General features: G+C 39.0%; 1 protein-coding gene across 4 annotated transcripts in view; it reads right to left on the bottom strand.

Moving 5' to 3' along the window:
• Positions 1-17783, bottom strand: part of CDK14 (cyclin dependent kinase 14) — a 727523-nt gene that overhangs the window by 317775 nt on the left and 391965 nt on the right. For all 4 annotated transcript variants that reach the window (XM_041727412.1, XM_041727410.1, XM_041727411.1 and 1 more), the window contains one exon: positions 91-185. In XM_041727412.1, coding sequence (XP_041583346.1) covers positions 91-185 — 95 coding nt within the window. The remainder of the gene's footprint in view (positions 1-90; positions 186-17783) is intronic.

Genomic DNA, 17783 nt, shown 5'->3' with positions numbered 1-17783 from the left:
CATCTCCAGGATCACGTCCTGGGCTGAAGGCGGCGCTAAACCGCTGAGCCACCCAGGATGCCCTAAAATCTGAATTCTTATTTTACTCACCACATATTCAAACACAAGTGTCAGTGTCTCCTTGGTGTGGATGATGTCATGAAGCAGCACAATATTAGCGTGTTTTAGTCCTTTTAACAGAGAAGCTGTAAAACAAAGACAAAGAGACAATGGGTAACTATAAACTCATATGTGTCATTATCATTTTGTCAGATGAGATACCTATTTTCCCATTTTCCAAGCCAATAACTATTCAAAATCAAGGGCAGTGGAACAGGGTTTTAATTTAGATGAAGCTCCCCCAATTATTTCACCTGTTATTTGTTATTAAGCTGTAGGGAGATTCCATTATGATTTTAATCGTTTTAAATTTGTTAAGGTTTGTTTTATTATCCAGGATGTGGTTTATCTTGGTATACATGTTATACGTATGGAATATATATTCTGCTGAAGTTGAGGTTGAGGAGTTCCATAAATGTCAATTAGATTCTGTAGATTGATGATGTCATTGAGCTCTTCTATGTACTTCCTGATTTTCTGTATAATGGTTCTGACTGAGAAAGGGTTGTTGACATCCCCAAATATAAATGGGGATTTGTCAACTTCTCATTTGAATTCTACCAGTTTTTGTTTTGTGTGTTTTGAAGCCCTGGGGTTTACTGCATACACATTTAGGATTCTTATGTTTTCTTTGTGAACTAGCTCCTTTATCAGTATACAACATTTCTCTTTTTCTTTGGTAATCTTCTTTGCACTGAAGATTTTAATATAACCACTCCAGCTTGCTTTTGATGGTGTATCTTTTTACATCTTTTGACCTACTACATTGTTACAATACAAATTTCTTATAAACAGCATATCGTTGGGTCGTGGGCTTTTAAAATTCATTCTGTCAATCTCTGACTTTTTACTGATATTTAGACCATTTAAATCTAATGTAAATATGAATATGTTGGGTCACCTGGCATTTCAATCTATTTTCCCTCGGGCATCTTGTAACTTAGTCTTCATTTCTGATTTGATTTGTCCTTTCTTCTATATCTCCCAGGAGTTAACTCATTTCATTTCATTTTGGGTTTTGTGCATTTTTCTTCTTAGCTTTTGTATTCCCAATTCAAGGTGGGATTTTTAGGTTTCATATATCCAAGAGCCCGAATGAGAAAATTCACTTTAGATTACTGTAGTGTGTACAATTTTCTTAATTTTATGATTGCTTTTTGAAAAGCATTTTTATCAGATGAAATGCCCTTGTTTTGCGTTTTCTGAGTTTTTACAGCAATTTTATATAGATGTGTTTGTTCTATTCCTATTCATTCAAGGGACTGTGTTCTTAGTTTGAGAGTCCTCTTACATCAGTTCTTCTCTCCTCTATGTAGTTATTATAGATGGTGCTGGTGGGACAAAGGGAGAGGGTTTAGTGTGTTTTGTTTCTTTTTCATTTTACAGGATCCTTAATTTCATCCTATTCTTTTTCCTTTTTACTTTCACTGCCATCTTCAAAGGGTACCCTTCTTTCCCCATATACCTGAATCTCTCCCACAGGCAGTACTTTCCAATCCCATTCACTTTCAATATTTTCTGAAGTCAGTGCTGTGAACTACATGTTCACAGTCAGTTTTCTCTTTCTGGCGTGATTCTGGTCCTTGCTCCTCTAAGTTCTCCATACCCCTCTATTCTTTTTCAGTCTCTTAAACTTGTCTGAAGCTTCCCTTGCACCACTCTGGAACCACAGGCTTATGGCATCTCCTAATGCTTTCAAAGATGTGGATCCTGTGTGTTTTTATTTGCTCTCTTTGTTAGATTTATGACTTTTGGAGAATTGTGAGTGGAAAGATTCAAGATTAGGCAGCCACCATTCATTGTCCTCCAAACCTCTTGTCTTAGATCAAGGCCTGATACATAGTAGTAACTCAATAAATTTACTGATTGTTGTTCATTTAGGTTCCCTGGTGGAGACACACACACACACACACACACACACACACTTTGAATATCCCTTGAATGAGAAAGGACCTGCTATCATCTGCAGTTCTTCCTCCTTTATCTTCCTTTTACTATGAGACCAGCACTAGCCCCTGATCTAAGTATGTTAATAGATAACACACATTCTGATATCTACCCTTTCAAAAGGGTGGACAAGACCACATGGTCAATTTTAAGATCTGGGCAAGAACAATTGATTCTGCCCCTTAAATTCCATTCCTTCCCCAACACGTTTGCTTCTTTTTTTTTTTTTTAATTAAAAAAGGGAATGAGACAACTCCATCCCCCCCATCAGACTCACTGTGACAATGCTCACAGCAAATAAATAACTTTAGATTTCAATTTTTGTAAATAATGCCACAAAGGACATGACTGGGTTTAAAACATACAAATATTTCTTTTAGAATTATCTTCCTATAGTGAATTGTGAAAAATGGAATTGCAGAGTAAAAAGACATGAGATTTATACAAGATGTTACTAATTGATTAAATAACAAGTGGATTTAGTCTTACATCTTTCCATCTTTGCAAAAATAAAAGAACCATAGTAGACAGGAAAATATACGTAAAAACTAATGTACCATGGAAGTAACCAATCTTATCAAATGATCCTTACTAAATAAGTATATGAAAATTTGATATACCATAAGCACAGGTATTTTTTTAAAAGATTTTATTTATTTATTCATAGACACAGAGAGAGAGAGGCAGAGACACAGGCAGAGGGAGAAGCAGGCTCCATGCAGGGAGCCTGACGTGGAGCTCGATCCTGGGTCTCCAGGATCACACCCCAGGCTGAAGGCAGCGCCAAACCGCTGCGCCACCGGGGCTGCCCAAGCACCACTGCCCAAGTATTAATTTAAGGTAAACTCTTCCTCGTCCCTCAGTAAGATCAGAAATAAACAGAACTGTTTCCCCCTACACCAATGACCGTTCAAGTAGAATACTCAAAGAATGGGAGCTACCTCTATCACTATTTAAATTATTTTCAATTTTGGTTTTTGGTATACAATCTGAAGAAAAAAAAAGATGTTTTGCATGTGTTCTGTCAAGAACTTATAATCATTCATTTATTCATCAAGTATCTATCAAGAACCTAGTTACTGGCACTGGTGGCCCTGGACAAATTCTTGATACCCAGCAGTACTGCAAAAACACATCTTAAAAAAGATTTATAACACCAAGCATGAATCCTAATGTAAACCTTGGACTTTGAGTGACAATGATGTGTCAGTATAGGTTCATCAATTGTAAGGAATGTACCACTCTGCTGAAAGATGTTGATAGTAGGGGAGACTTAGGAGTGGGGGTGGGGAGGAGGTAGGTGGTAGGAGGAAGTGGTAGGTAGGTGAAAACCTGCCACTCAATTTTGCTGTGTACCTAAAACTGCATTAAAAAATAAAGCCTATCAAAAAAAAAAGAGATGCACCCATGTTTTTTTTTCCTAAAGATTTTTTATTTATTTATTCATGAGAGACAGAGAGAGAGAGGCAGAGACACAGGCAGAGGGAGAAGCAGGCTCCATGCAGGGAGCCCAATATGGGACTCGATCCCTGGTCTCCAGGATCCCACCCCAGGCTGAAGGCAGTGCTAAACCACTGAGCCACCGGGGCTGCCCTGCACCCATGTTTTAACACACTTTAAAAAAAAAAAAAAACAACCAAATCTTAAAAAATAAATAAAAATTTTAAAAAATCTAGATCATTTTATATTTTACTCAAATAAAATGATATTTTAGATATGTCATCACCATGTAAGAGGGGCTGCACTGGCTTTTCCCAGAAAGGCAGAGAAAAAGCATATAGACTGTTAAGTTTTAGTATGAGCTCAATGAATGTGAGCAGTTGTTTTATTAGAGCTATTGTTATTGCTATGAATTTCTGTAGACTTCTCCAGGCAAGACTGTTTCAGTACATATGCTATATCCTTAATCCCAAGAAAAACTTTAATAAACATATTTAGTCCAAAGAAGGTCATTCAGAAAGAGAATTCATGTGGCTGATTCCAACACTGGAAGACAACAAGAAGTGTGTTCCCTCTAAAACTGAATCAGTAGCAGTAGTGTATAGTCCAAGGCCAGAGAAGTCCAGACTACCATGGTGAGGCCCTCTCTTTCATCTCACATATCTTCCATGGGCAAGTTAGCTTTATACACTAAAAACCTCCTAGCAAAAAAAAATCTACAAATTTATTTTATCTGAGCTTTGTAAATTAGCACTCATGGGAAAATAATTACAATAATAAAATCATAGCACACAAACTGTGAAGGAACAACCATTATATAGACTTATGATAGAGGTTCGTATGATTAATTCTAATAATTTATAATCTTCCTTCTTTTAATTATTCAACTGGCCCATCAGCCTTAAACATTTAAAAGTTTATTAAATAGCTAGCTTTCAGATATTAATCTGGGGACCAACTTCACATTTGCTCATTTTAAAAAGGACATTTGGCCCTGTGCTAGTCTTCTAAGGCAGATTTATCCTCAGAGATCAATATTTCAAACCACAACAGAGTATTTGAAAATGATGGTCAGGTATGGTACTTCACACCTACCAGGTACCATGGATAAGTGAAATGAATCAAGGACCTAAAGGATCCCATGTTGCATGAAAGGAACCTGGCTTTGCGAGGCAAGTTTCAGAAATGTATTATTCAATAGGATTTGTAATCTTGTCCAATTTCATTTTTCAAGTTATCCCCTTAGCCTGTCAAATTTAGCAAGGATCCATCCTTATCAGCAACAACCCCAAAAAGGTATTGAAGCTTCCACCAAATTAAGAATCCCATGCCCTGAGGATCCTTTGCCTTAGGATTTTTTTTAACTGCCTGCCCAACCTCTGTGCCATTATTGCCTTTCTTCTCTCGCCACTTACACCTAAATTGTTGCTCATTTCTCAAAGTAATGTCTTCACACTCATCATTTCCCATGGCATCTTCCCCTACAATTTCAGGAAAATCGCATTTCTGTTAGCATTCATCTTGGGAAAAAATGTTTTTTTTCCTGACAGTGACAAATATTATAGAAAAAACTCATGTCAGTTTTTTATATTTTTTTAACCATTTCTACGTGAAGAATAAAAGTCTCCACATTTCTTTCTAGTTAAGTCTCAATTATTACAGATTTTAGATTTCTAAATACATTTCTACACACTTCTAAAGTACACTATCAGTTAAATACGTACCAATACCCCTGTATTTTTTTAAAGATTTATTTATTTATTTATTTATTTATTTATTTATTTATTTATTTATGATAGACATAGAGAGAGCGAAAGAGGCAGAGACAAAGGAGGAGGGAGAAGCAGGCTCCATGCCAGGAGCCCGACGTGGGACTCGATCCCAGGACTCCAGGATCACACCCTGGGCCAAAGGCAGGCGCTAAATCACTGAGCCACCCAGGGATCCCCCCAATACACCTGTATTTGAAAGCAAACACTCTTTCTTTTGAGATTAACATAATGAATTTGCATTTTAAAAAGGACAGAACCACTAATTTCATAGCTGATGGCTGACAAATGGCATGGAAGATCAGAAAACAGTCCAGGATACCCATCAACATCAGGGAAGGTGACAGACCTCACTAGTTTGGAGGCTGCCAATGCAGCAGCCACTGCTTCCAGTAAGCTGCCAGAAACCATAATTCCTGTTGTTACCACAGCAAGTAAGTCTCCTGGGCTGCCAAGTCAGACCAGTGATTAGCACCTAAGCTCTAAAGCCAACATGTCTCCCTTTTCAAGACAAACACTGTCAAAATAATACTCCACGTAATCCTAATAATATCACAGATATACCACATGTTATTTTCTCATCGTTTACTGACAAACAAATCCCGCAACATTAGTGTTAGCAATTCCAGAATGCTTGGTTTCTCACTTGGTTTCTCCACATGTCTTAAGTAAACATATAGCAACATTTTAAATTCATTTCAACTCCTGAGGTTTGAAAAAGTTCAACTGTATGTGATGCAAAAGACTTGTAATATTAGGGCTGAGGGTAAAATTCTAAGAACAGTTTGGAGACTATGATGTCACAATACAAAAAACAGAAAACCACTGCTGTTCATAAAGATAATTGTGTCTCTGACAAAGTCTCAGTAGGACAGAAGGACACAGGGAGACTTCCTTAGTATGGCAGCAGGGTTCAGATATCTGCTTATAGGCCATAATGAAACTTCCACCACCCGTTTTGAGAATAAACACCTTCAATTTCCACTCTGACTTGGAGGGAATAAATTTCACCTAAACTCCAATATCATCATGATCAAATGAATTGTGAGTTAATAGAAGAGTTCAGAGTATGTTCATATAAAAAAAAATACTTTATTTACTTGAGAGAGAAAAAGCATGCACAAGCAGGGGGAGGAGCAGAGGGAGAGGGAGAAGAAGAGAATCCTCAAGCAGACTCCTGGGTTGAGTGTGGAGCCCAACATGGGGCTGGATCTCATGACCCTGAGATCATGACTTGAGCCAAAGTCAGAAGCTCAACCGACTGAGCCAGCTAGGTGCCCCCAGAAGTATGTTCATTTTATCAGTTACAAGCAATGTTAATAAAGGAAGGACAAAACCCTTCTTTAGTATATCAGTTTTCTAATTTATTATATGATATCCTAATAGGAAAGGACAAACCACAAACAAACACAACCTATCCTTGCTCATTCCACTTTCAGCCTCTGGAAAGAAGAAGTGCATTCACATTTTACTCTCTTTTTTACAAATGTGTTCTTTCCTAGAGGGGTAGATTGGAGGGGCTGCTACCTGACATTTCTAGAAGACAAGCATTACTACCCATTCAACCCAAGGAGACGACCATATCTCAAGCTACAACTTACACTAGACATGAACCTTTTATTTAAGCCAACAGCTAGATAGCTCTAAGGCTGCTAAAATTCACTTTATACTAGAAATAAGAAAACTGGGGATCCCTGGGTGGCGCAGCGGTTTGGCGCCTGCCTTTGGCCCAGGGCGCGATCCTGGAGACCCGGGATCGAATCCCACGTCGGGCTCCCGGTGCATGGAGCCTGCTTCTCCCTCTGCCTGTGTCTCTGCCTCTCTCTCTCTCTCTGTGACTATCATAAATAAATAAAAATTAAAAAAAAAAAAAAAAAAAGAAATAAGAAAACTACTTACCTTCAATGAGAAGTTACTTGCCAGTGCATTCTGAATATTTTTGTAGCTGAAGTATTTGGAATGGGAAAATCTCAGGGGTAAAGAGCAAACAACAACAAAAATAAAAATAAAAAAAAACAAGACTGCTTGTTTAACTTTATCTGTGAAGACTAAATGGTCTAGACAGAGAAATGAACAGATACACAGCTTCTAGGTTAACTTGTACACAGTTCTGCAAGGTATGCCGCCTCATTCAGCTACATAGAGAAATGCTGTGGTTCTGCTTATTCCAGATCCTTCCCTTAATGATATATAATATGATTAAGAAACACATACACATGCGCACACCCATAAATTAACACATGAAAAAGTAGAAGAATCAGGTAAAAAAAAAAAAAAATGGAACTGTATCTTTGACTCCGTACTCTGCATTTTATGCTCTGTATGCACACACATACAAACGGTCAACTCTGTGTTACAGGTAAAAGAGGTCATGGATAACCCAAACACAAGGTCAAAATGTGGTATCTTATAAACTTAATTTGGCTAAAATCACATACAGGATTTGGAGACATGCTTCTTGACTGCCAGGTTGTCACCCAAAGGTGGAAAAGATAATACACGTTAGGAATACTTTAGAAATATTAAATAAATTATTTTCTACCCCTCAGAAAAAAGTTTACTGTTCTTACTTGCTCCAGAGCTAAGTTCTTCTATTTGGGGATAGACAGAAATTCAATCCCACTGCATATTCCTCCTGCTTTGCCCTGCTCCTAATATCCCCAAGGTCACAAACCTGCAATGTGGTACTAAAAATCACAGACTCAACAATTCCACTCCTGCCATCACTACATCACTGTCTATCCACCAGTCAACTACCAGCAAATGGTGGTCGGGGGCGGGGGCGGGGGGGGCAGGCTAGGCTACTTCCACATCGCAGCCTCAGAGGACAACAGAAAAGGCTTACTAAATCACTTCAAAGAACAAATTGCTCTAGTAGTATAGCTGAATCACATAAAACTGCCAATATTTGACATTTTTGACCTACTAACATAGCAATTTCATGTGGCTCAAACTAATAGAGTTATTTGGTTCAAAGTAATTTTATCACAAATGCATTGTTACTTTTACCACTGCTAAGATTCAAACCAATCAATCTGCCACCAAAGGGCCAAGACCCTGGTCTGCATAGTAACACACACACACACACACACACAAGGAATCTGCCTATCAAACTATGGTCACAGCTGAGGGGAGGAATATAGAAACAACTTAGTTTTCTACATGTACCTTTCTACATCATTTTGAATTGTTGATGATACAGATACGTTTCTTTGATACTAAAAAAGAGGTCTTGAAAAGTTCTTTATTACAAGTGGGTTGGCTAAAAAAAACTGAAGTAGCACTAAAAAGGCATACAGCTGTTTAACTACACAATTAACATGCAACTACAACACATCTACAATAATGAATCATTATAACTGCAATGTGATCCTTCACTACTAATCCTGCCTCATTACTAATCCCTCCTAACTAGGTTAATGGTGCAAAATGCTAGCATTGTAAGATCTCTTTTCCTTTCCTGGAACACTGCAAACCTTGTTCCAGCCTCTAATTTGCTTGCATATCACACATTAATCCAAAATGTTGAAACTGTTTCTTGTCTAAATAGTTACTTCCCTGCATTAAGATTAATGTACTCACTGAAAAAGATTCCTAATTTTATTGTCTCCAATTACTCCCAGATGAACCTGTAAATGACCCACCAGCTGCTTTTCTATGCTGTAGCTCATCCTGTTCCTCTCTGCTACTAAAAAGATCCAGGCATGAATGTAGGTAGTATGTGAAAGTGGACACGTGGTTGTCTCTAATGTAAACATCTTGCTAGTAACTTCTGCAGAAGCAAATCTTGCTAAGTGACAGGGTTGGGAAGAGTGGCAGTTATGCTTCATGTACCATTGTCTTTAGGCAAAAAAGAGATGACATAGGAGTTGAGGGTTTCTGGAAGATTTGATAACAGAAGAGCTGTTCTCTGACTATAGTAATTAAGTTTAAAAGCTGTTAGGTGGGGGCACCTGGGTGGTTCAGTGGTTAAGCGTCTGCCTTTGGCTCAGGTCATGATCCTGGGGGTCTGGGATCAAATCCCACATAGGGTTCCCTTCAGGGAGTCTGCTTCTCCCCCTGCCTATGTCTCTGTCTCTCTCTGTGTATCTCTCATGAATAAATAAATAAAATCTTTTTTTAAAAAGCTGTTAGGTGGTTTGCTGTATTTGAACTACTTTAGACTTTATGACACGTGGGTTACACTTACAGTCAGTAAGAATACTACAAAGTATGCAATAAAAAAAAGATGTGTGGTTTGGCACCAAGCCCCTTATGTCTTCTGGTTAAGAAGAATAAACATCTGTATCATAATAGCTATCACTGTTCAACTAGATATAATTCAACCTCAATCTTTACATAAAAATGTGAATAGCTTTTATGGTATTTCACAAAAATAAACAGAAGTATAAAGTCATATAAAGTCAGAAAAATATTTTCTTTGCCATGGCTTCAAGCCCCAGTACCTAGGGGCCTGCACATGGGACACTCCACTTTACAAGGTATCACTCAAGTGATAGAACACAGTCTATCCTCCACAAAGCAAAGTAATTTTGTCACTTATTTCCAGACACAGGAAACTCCTACTATGCTCCATCAGGGATTAGACTGTTCCTATCAACACAGCCACAACCACAGGCCCACCATGAGGTGTTTCTCAAAGTGGGCTCCTTCAGTGATCCACATCCACTGCCACCAATGCAAATTCATTAGGCTCTATCCTAAACTTACCAAAACCAAATTGATGGGGATGAGACCTTAGAATCATTGAAGAAATATTTAACATCCACCCTGTGCCAAACACCAGGCACAGGAGAAACACAGACAAAACTCCTGTCCTTGTGAAGCTTGCATTCTATATTTTGGCCAAGCTTCCTATTCAATCCTTGTGCATCCTAAAGCTTAAAAATAATTGTGTTGTGTTTTTGACATGGAGAAATGGGTAGCATGATTATGGGAGGGGGGGGCGTATATGCATGTGTTTATGGACTTAGTTGCACTGCAATCTACTCATTGTTCTACAAGCAATTCAAAAGAAACAGCAAGACAATTAAGTTTGTTTACCTAGTATCTATTATCCCTTCCTTCTCTCTTTCTCTCTCTCTCTCACACACACACACACACACACACACACACCTGCTTGAAAAGAATTGCCACTGAAGGATAGAAAGTCCAGGGCTAGAAGGAAGAGAGAATTCTTTATTCTGAAAATTCGATGCTATTTTGATATGTGTGCATTTTTTTTGTTCAGTTAAAAAGGCAACAAATGTCAGCTCGTAATATAAATCAAATGTTGATAAGGTCATCATTACATGAACTTTTCAACCCCACAATTTTTGAAATCTGTGAAGGAATAAGATTTTATGTAAAATGCTTGCAGTAAGTAAGCACTGCATCAGAACCCATGTTTTGATAAACAATCAGCAGGTCTGGAAATACTATAAGCAGGCCACGAGCACCAAAGGAGAAAAAAGGGAAAGACAATAAAAAATGAGTATGAATTTTAGCTGGAATTAATTCTTACCCTTGAATATCTCCTGAATTGAAATTTCAAACATACCACTACTTTGTTTGACTTAATAGCATAGTCAAAGCTATAAAAATTTTAAACTATAGCTTAATTCAGTGGAAAGTGCACAGTCCTACAGCATCAGTTAACCTTCAGGCAGGCAATGACCTCCAATCTTCCCATGACAAAACTCAGTACACTGTCCCCAGGTCTGGACAAGGCCCTGAAATCCTTCATGCTGCTTCTAATCAGTGGTTGTCCTGGTGGGGACCCCAGTTCATCTCAATCCTGCTGACTGAGCTCTGTCACTGATGGAAGGTCACTAGTACTCTGCACCCTTATATGCATCCCTCCCACCAGTGCTTCCTTGCTTGCAGTGCTCAGTGATGCCCAACCGCTCAGGACACAGCTTCCAGCTTGCTCAAGCACCACATAAATGGTCAAGGGTTGTACAAGATTTTTAATGTAATAACAGTAATTAAGGGTTCAGTCACAGATTGCCTTCCAATTGTATAGAGGCAGGACCTTGGGCAAGTCCCAGTCTCTGGGTGCTCTCATTTTTCTTCTTCTGGCTATGGCAGCATTTGAAGGAGATTTTTTTCTGTATACACAAAAGCAAGATAGGAAAAGAAATACACCTATAAAGGATAGAGTTATATCTCACATGTTCAGTATTCATAGGTATAAGATGATAAAAATAAAACTGTTTATGCCAAGTCACATCGGCAAAGTGTTACGGAGGAGAGGCTCCTTATAACCTTTTCTGAAAGTGAGGACTTCTTAAATCCCTACACTAGCAAAGCCACTTCAGTACAAAAATGATAAGAACAGTCTTTAAAAATCTTAACAGAGTCCCATACTATCTTCCTCAAAGTCACTATCTAGTTGTCTGAAACTGGCAACATCTTAGAAGTGGCAGATTTCATGCAAGGTATCATACACTTGGCTAAGATAAAACATTTCTTTACTATGATTACTACATGAATAAAGTTAAAGATAACTAAGCTTATGTTATATATTTTATGTTTCTAAATTAGCAAGGTAGGGCAGCCCTGGTGGCTTAGCGGTTTAGTGCCACTGTCAGCCCGGGGTGTGATTCTGGAGACCTGGGCGAGTCCCACATCAGGCTCCTGCGTGGAGCCTACTTCTCTCTGCCTGTGTCTCTGCCTCTTTCTCTCTCTCTTTCTCTCTCTCTCTCTCTCTCTGCCTCTCATGAATAAATAAAATCTTTTAAAAAAATAAAAAAATATATTAGCAAGGTGACTTCAGACTGTCATGATAGTAAAAGAAGAAGAAGAAGAAGAAGAAGAAGAAGAAGAAGAAGAAGAAGAAGAAGAAGAAAAGAAAAGAAATTTCCATTGGAGAAAATAACAAAGGGGAAGAAAATTAGGTTTGTACATCAGGGTCTCAAGTTTTGCACCACCATCTCCACCAGAGCAATCCGATCCTACTTTCACCCGGGCAGGAAACTGTTAGACACTGAAGTCTCAAATGCTGTGACGGTGGAGGGGTCTTTCTCAGTCTCTCGCCAAGGTACGCTTGTGCAGGGTACCAACAATAGCTTCTGCTCATACAACCTGCCTTTCCATATAAGAAGGCAGCTCCTGAAAACTATAGTAAGCGTGTACTGTCATTAGCATCACCATCGGTTTCTCAAATATATTCTAACTCCTACTGACCCACATTTCCCTTTCTAATAAAACTTCCTCTTGCTTAATGAACATTACACACACAAATACATACCTGCATATGTAAAATCTTAGTGCATTAAATACTTCTACGATTTGACTCACCCACAGGGTGACTGTCCCTTCATGCACACGAAAAACCAGTCCTTAAGCGTAAAGCTGAGTGTCACCTTCCACCATGTATAATACAACTGTTCATTTGAAAACTGAGGAAACCAAAATATACAGTTTTGGCCCTAAGTCTCATATCCTGGCCTCCTGCCTCCTGCTGCAGTGCCATTCTATTTCTGTGATCAAAATAAGCATCATCTTTTTCTCTGTCATGGTTTTCCTGTCTTCTTTCCTAGGGCTATGTAGTGGTCATGGATCTTCTTTATCACCAGATCTACCCAGGTGCTGGGAGCAAAAAACCCAAAGCTAACAAGACCAGAGGCCATGGGAGGCACCTATGCAGCTGTTCACTTGCAGTACCACCTGGACTAAAGAGGTCTAAAAAGACAGCAATAAGGAGAGAGCTAATGGGGAAACTGAAATACAAATTGGCTTTTAAAAATTGTTCATCTGATCAAGGCTCTTCTCAAAACTTTTCAGGGGCCACTTAACAGGACTCACAGGACCTGCACAACAGGGATCTCGCTGGACCTCTCCCAACTCTCCCGCACACTCTAAAAACGATAGCCATACGGCATGCCTGCAGAGCTCGGGTTCACCACGTGCTCTTAGATGGGTGGGCTGTTCCTCCCTCTGCCCTTCTGTCCCCCACATCCCAGAGGCTTCAGCTCTCAACTTGACTATAATTTCCTTTGGAAATCTCTGCTGACTGCCAGGGCTCAAGTTAGGGGCATTTTCAATGAGTCCGTCCACACTATGAGGTGTTCTATCCGGATGTTATAATTACCTGATTCCCTCTTTCCAGCTGTCTGTATCCCCCATCACTCATTATTTGCTCTTACTCCAGCTGTGCTCATAGCACGCAAATCAAGGCTGAGTTTAGAGAAGATGCCCATTAAGTGCAGATTAAATAATGCATGCATAAACATGAAAAATAAAATCCTCAAATGATCTTCCTTAAATTGCCACAAGTGGCACAGCTCCTAGTATTGCACTCTGCTGTCTGCTGGTTACCTTCTTATAATGTGTTTAGTTCATCCTGGGTATGTTGATCAAAATAAATACATTCTTATCCTGTAATAATTGACAAACACAGAGGCTACAGATTTCATTAAATTTTGAAAAGAAGCAAAGAAGCGTCCTACGGGATGTCATTGGGAGTTTCCCTTTCCTAAATAGGTGAAATTCTGTATACTACTGCTATAAAGAAAAAGTCATTATTTTATTTCCACTCACATTTCAGATTACAGAGATGGTAAAAGATTTGTTTGAAATTCTATTTCAAAAAGCCCATGTTAGAAACTAATATTACATCCTAACATTCTACCCAGAAGGAGATAAGCTCATATACAGTAAGGCAACATCAAGGAGAAAAGGTTCTAAACCATACATGGGTTTACCGCAGAGTGAAATCCAACCCAGACTTGGTTTGTTTGGCTTATGAAATGTTTTAGAAATTTATTAAGTATTTAAAAAACAGATGGAAAAATATTCCATGCTCATGGATTGGAAGAATTAATATTGTGAAAATGTCAATGCTACCCAGGGCAATTTACACATTCAATGCAATCCCTATCAAAATGCCATGGACTTTCTTCAGAGAGTTGGAACAAATCACCTTAAGATTTGTGTGGAATCAGAAAAGACGCCGAATAGCCAGGGGAATACAAAAAAAGAAAACCAGAGTCGGGGGCATCACAATACCGGATTTCAAGTTGTATCGCAAAGCTGTGATCATCAAGACAGTATGGTACTGGCACAAAAACGGACACATAGATCAATGGAACAGAATAGAGAACCCAGAAATGGGCCCTCAACTCTACAGTCAACTAATATTCGACAAAGCAGGAAAGACGATCCACTGGAAAAAGGACAGTCTCTTCAATAAATGGTGCTGGGAACATAGGATTAGCCATGTACAGAATGAAACTAGACCATTCTCTTACACCAGACACAAAGATAAACTCAAAATGGATGAAAGATCTAAATGGGAGACAAGAATCCATCAAAATCCTAGAGGAGAACACAGGCAACACCCCTTTTGAACTTGGCCACAGCTACTTCTTGCAAGATACATCTATGAAGGCAAGGGAAACGAAAGCAAAAATGAATTATTGGGACTTAATCAAGATAAAAAGCTTCTGCACAGCAAAAGAAACAGTCAACAACTAAAAGACAACCACAGAGTGGGAGAAGATAGTTGCAAATGACATATCAGATAAAGGGCTAGTATCCAAGACCTATAAAGAACTTATTAAACTCAACACCCAAGAAACAAACAATCCAATCATGAAATGGGCAAAAGACATGAACAGAAATTTCACCAAAGTAGACACAGACATGCCAAAAAGCACATGAGAAAATGCTCCGCATCACTTGCCATCAGGGAAATACAAATCAAAACCACAATGAGATACTACCTGACACCAGTGAGAATGGGGAAAATTAACAAGACAGGAAACAACAAATGTTGGAGAAGATGTGGAGAAAGGAGAACCATCTTGCACTGTTGGTGGGAATGTGAACTGGTACAGCCACTCTGGAAAACTGTGTGGAGGTTCCTCAAAGAGTTAAAAATAGAGCTACCCTACAACCCAGCAATTGCACTGCTGGGGATTTACCTCAAAGATACAGTTGCAGTGAAATGGCAGGACACCTACACCCCAATGTTTATAGCATCAATGTGCACAACAGCCAAACTATGGAAAGAGCCTCAGTGTCCATCAAAAGACGAATGGATAAAGAAGATGTGGTCTATATATACAATGGAATATTACTCAGCCATTAGAAATGACGAATACCCATCATTTGCTTCGACGTGGATGGAACTGGAGGGTATGATGCTGAGTGAAGTAAGTCAATCAGAGAAGGACAAACATTATATGGTTTCACTCATTCGGGGAATATAAAAAATAGTGAAAGGGATTATAAGGGAAAGGAGAGAAAATGAGTGGGAAATATCAGAGATGGTGACAGAACATGAGAGACTCCTAACTCTGGGATACGAACAAGGGGTAGTGGAAGGGGAGGTGGGCAGGGGGTTAGGGTGACTCTGTGATGGGCACTGAGGGGGGGCACTTGACAGGATGAGCACTGGGCATTATGCTATATGCTGGCAAATTGAACTCCAATAAAAAATATACAAAAAAATTAAAACAATAAAAATATCAAAAAAAAGTGTTTGAAAAACACCTTGGCTTTTCTAGAAAAACCCAATGTGGGGCATGGGTGGCTCAGTGGTTGAGCATCTGCCTTTGGCTCAGGTCATGATCCCAGGGTCTTGGAATCAAGTCCTGCATCAGGCTCCCCACAGGGAGCCTGCCTTCTCCTTCTGCTTCTCTCTGTGTCTCTCATGAATAAATAAATAAAACCTTAGGAAAAAAAAAAAAGAAATAAAAAAAAACCCAGTGTGGCTACAAGTTATATGTCCATTGCTACACAACCTGCCCCTTATATAGGATGTCACTGCCATGCTTCCCCACTTTCCTTGTCCCCCCAGAGTGGCAGAGGCTCTGATAGCCTGATACCTGACTGACCTTTAAGTTCGTGATCTCCAAATCACTATGTATCATGTGTAAAAGTCCATCGCCTTGACTGCATGAGCTAAAGGGTCAATTATGAGTAAACTGGAAGCAGCCAATTCAAAATGGGTTTCCACAAACCACAGAGTAAAAAAAGGGGATGAGAAGAACAGGGAAAATGTTACCACATCAATATCATAACTCCTACTAAAGAGTATACAGAAATGAAATTATAACTGTTACAGATAGCTCATCCTAAAGCCCCACTGAGGCCCACTAGGTGGAACAGGAGCCCCTTAGGACTTTTAGCAAAGGACTTTTTTTTCTTTTTTTTGCTCATGTCAAGTTGAATACATATTCATTGACTGAGAGATCTAAACAGGCCTTGGAGGGTTCAACTGGTGCACTTTTCTAGGTAAAAACATTCTAGCCCAGAGAGACTGTCAAAAGTCATACAATTTGGTACAACACTTCTCCTTTCTAGCCCTCTTTTTCTCCGATTCAATCTCAGGGATCTAGGGAAAATGTCAGGGAGGCATTAAACGTCCGATATTTACATCCTAGGAAGATGAGAAATCAAGAAACAAAAATGGAATTATTCAAGGTAGCAATAGCAAGCTGGTGGCCAAGCTGGGTCAAAAGCCAGGTCTCTGATTCCTAAACCACTATGTCAGGCTTCTACCTGGAAAGGTGCAGAGTTCAAAGTCTGAGAGAACTGCATACATTGCTTATGGGGGCCTGATAGACTCCATCCCCCAATACACAGACAAAGGACTGAATGGGGAGGACAGCAATCATCTGGGAGGAAACCCAAACATGAAACTCAAAGCAAATTAATCCAAATAATATTTAACACTGGCAAGAATGTATGGAAACATATACACTCATATACTATATGAGGTCAGATGTCACTGAAGTGGGTGAGGAGATTGGTCGGCATCAATTAAAAGTTAAAATACTTCCCCGGGCGGCTGTGTGGCACTGTTGGTTGAGTGCTGCCTCTTGGTTTCCACTCAGGTGGTGATCTAAGGGTCATGGGATCAAGCCCCATGTCCAGCTCTACACTCAGTGCAAATTCTGCTTGGGATTCTCTCTCCCTATCCCTCTGGCCTTCCTGCTTGTTCTCTCTCTCTCTCTCTCTCTCATAAGTAAATAAACCTTTAAAAAAAATTAAAATACTGACCACAGGCCTTAAACCAGCATTTCTCCTGGAAATTTATAGATGCAGATGTAGAAATAAGCAAAGATACATTAATAAGAATATTCTCTTCATGTTCTCAATAAACAGTGAAATTTTTGAAATATTCTAAACTCTCCATTCATTAAGTAAAATCTGGTGCATTCATACAACAAAAAAAACTGTGTAGCTATTAAAAAGAATGCAATATTTCTATAAGTATTAACAACAAAACATGTCTAGGATATATTGGGGAGAGGGCAGACATCAAATTGAAAGCAGTTAGTGTTTAAAAGAGAAGTAGGAGGTGATGGGTAATACCCTAGAAGCTATAAACAGACAGCCCTGTGCTGAATGACACTGGGCTTGGGAGATAAAGTGTGGGTGGAGGGATAGTTTACTTTTTCTCTTATATTCACTATTAAGTTTAATGTTTTTTACCTAGATCATCTATTATTTAACATTGTAAATGTAGCTCATAAAAAAATAATGAAAAAAATTCAAAACTATTTTGTTCTCTACAGGTATCTATTTAACCAAATG

Source organism: Vulpes lagopus, chromosome 13 (assembly GCF_018345385.1).
Source record: "Vulpes lagopus strain Blue_001 chromosome 13, ASM1834538v1, whole genome shotgun sequence".
Classification (NCBI taxonomy): Eukaryota; Metazoa; Chordata; class Mammalia; order Carnivora; family Canidae; genus Vulpes; species Vulpes lagopus.
Note: the sequence above shows the minus strand (reverse complement) of the source record. Positions and strands in the feature narration are given on the sequence as shown.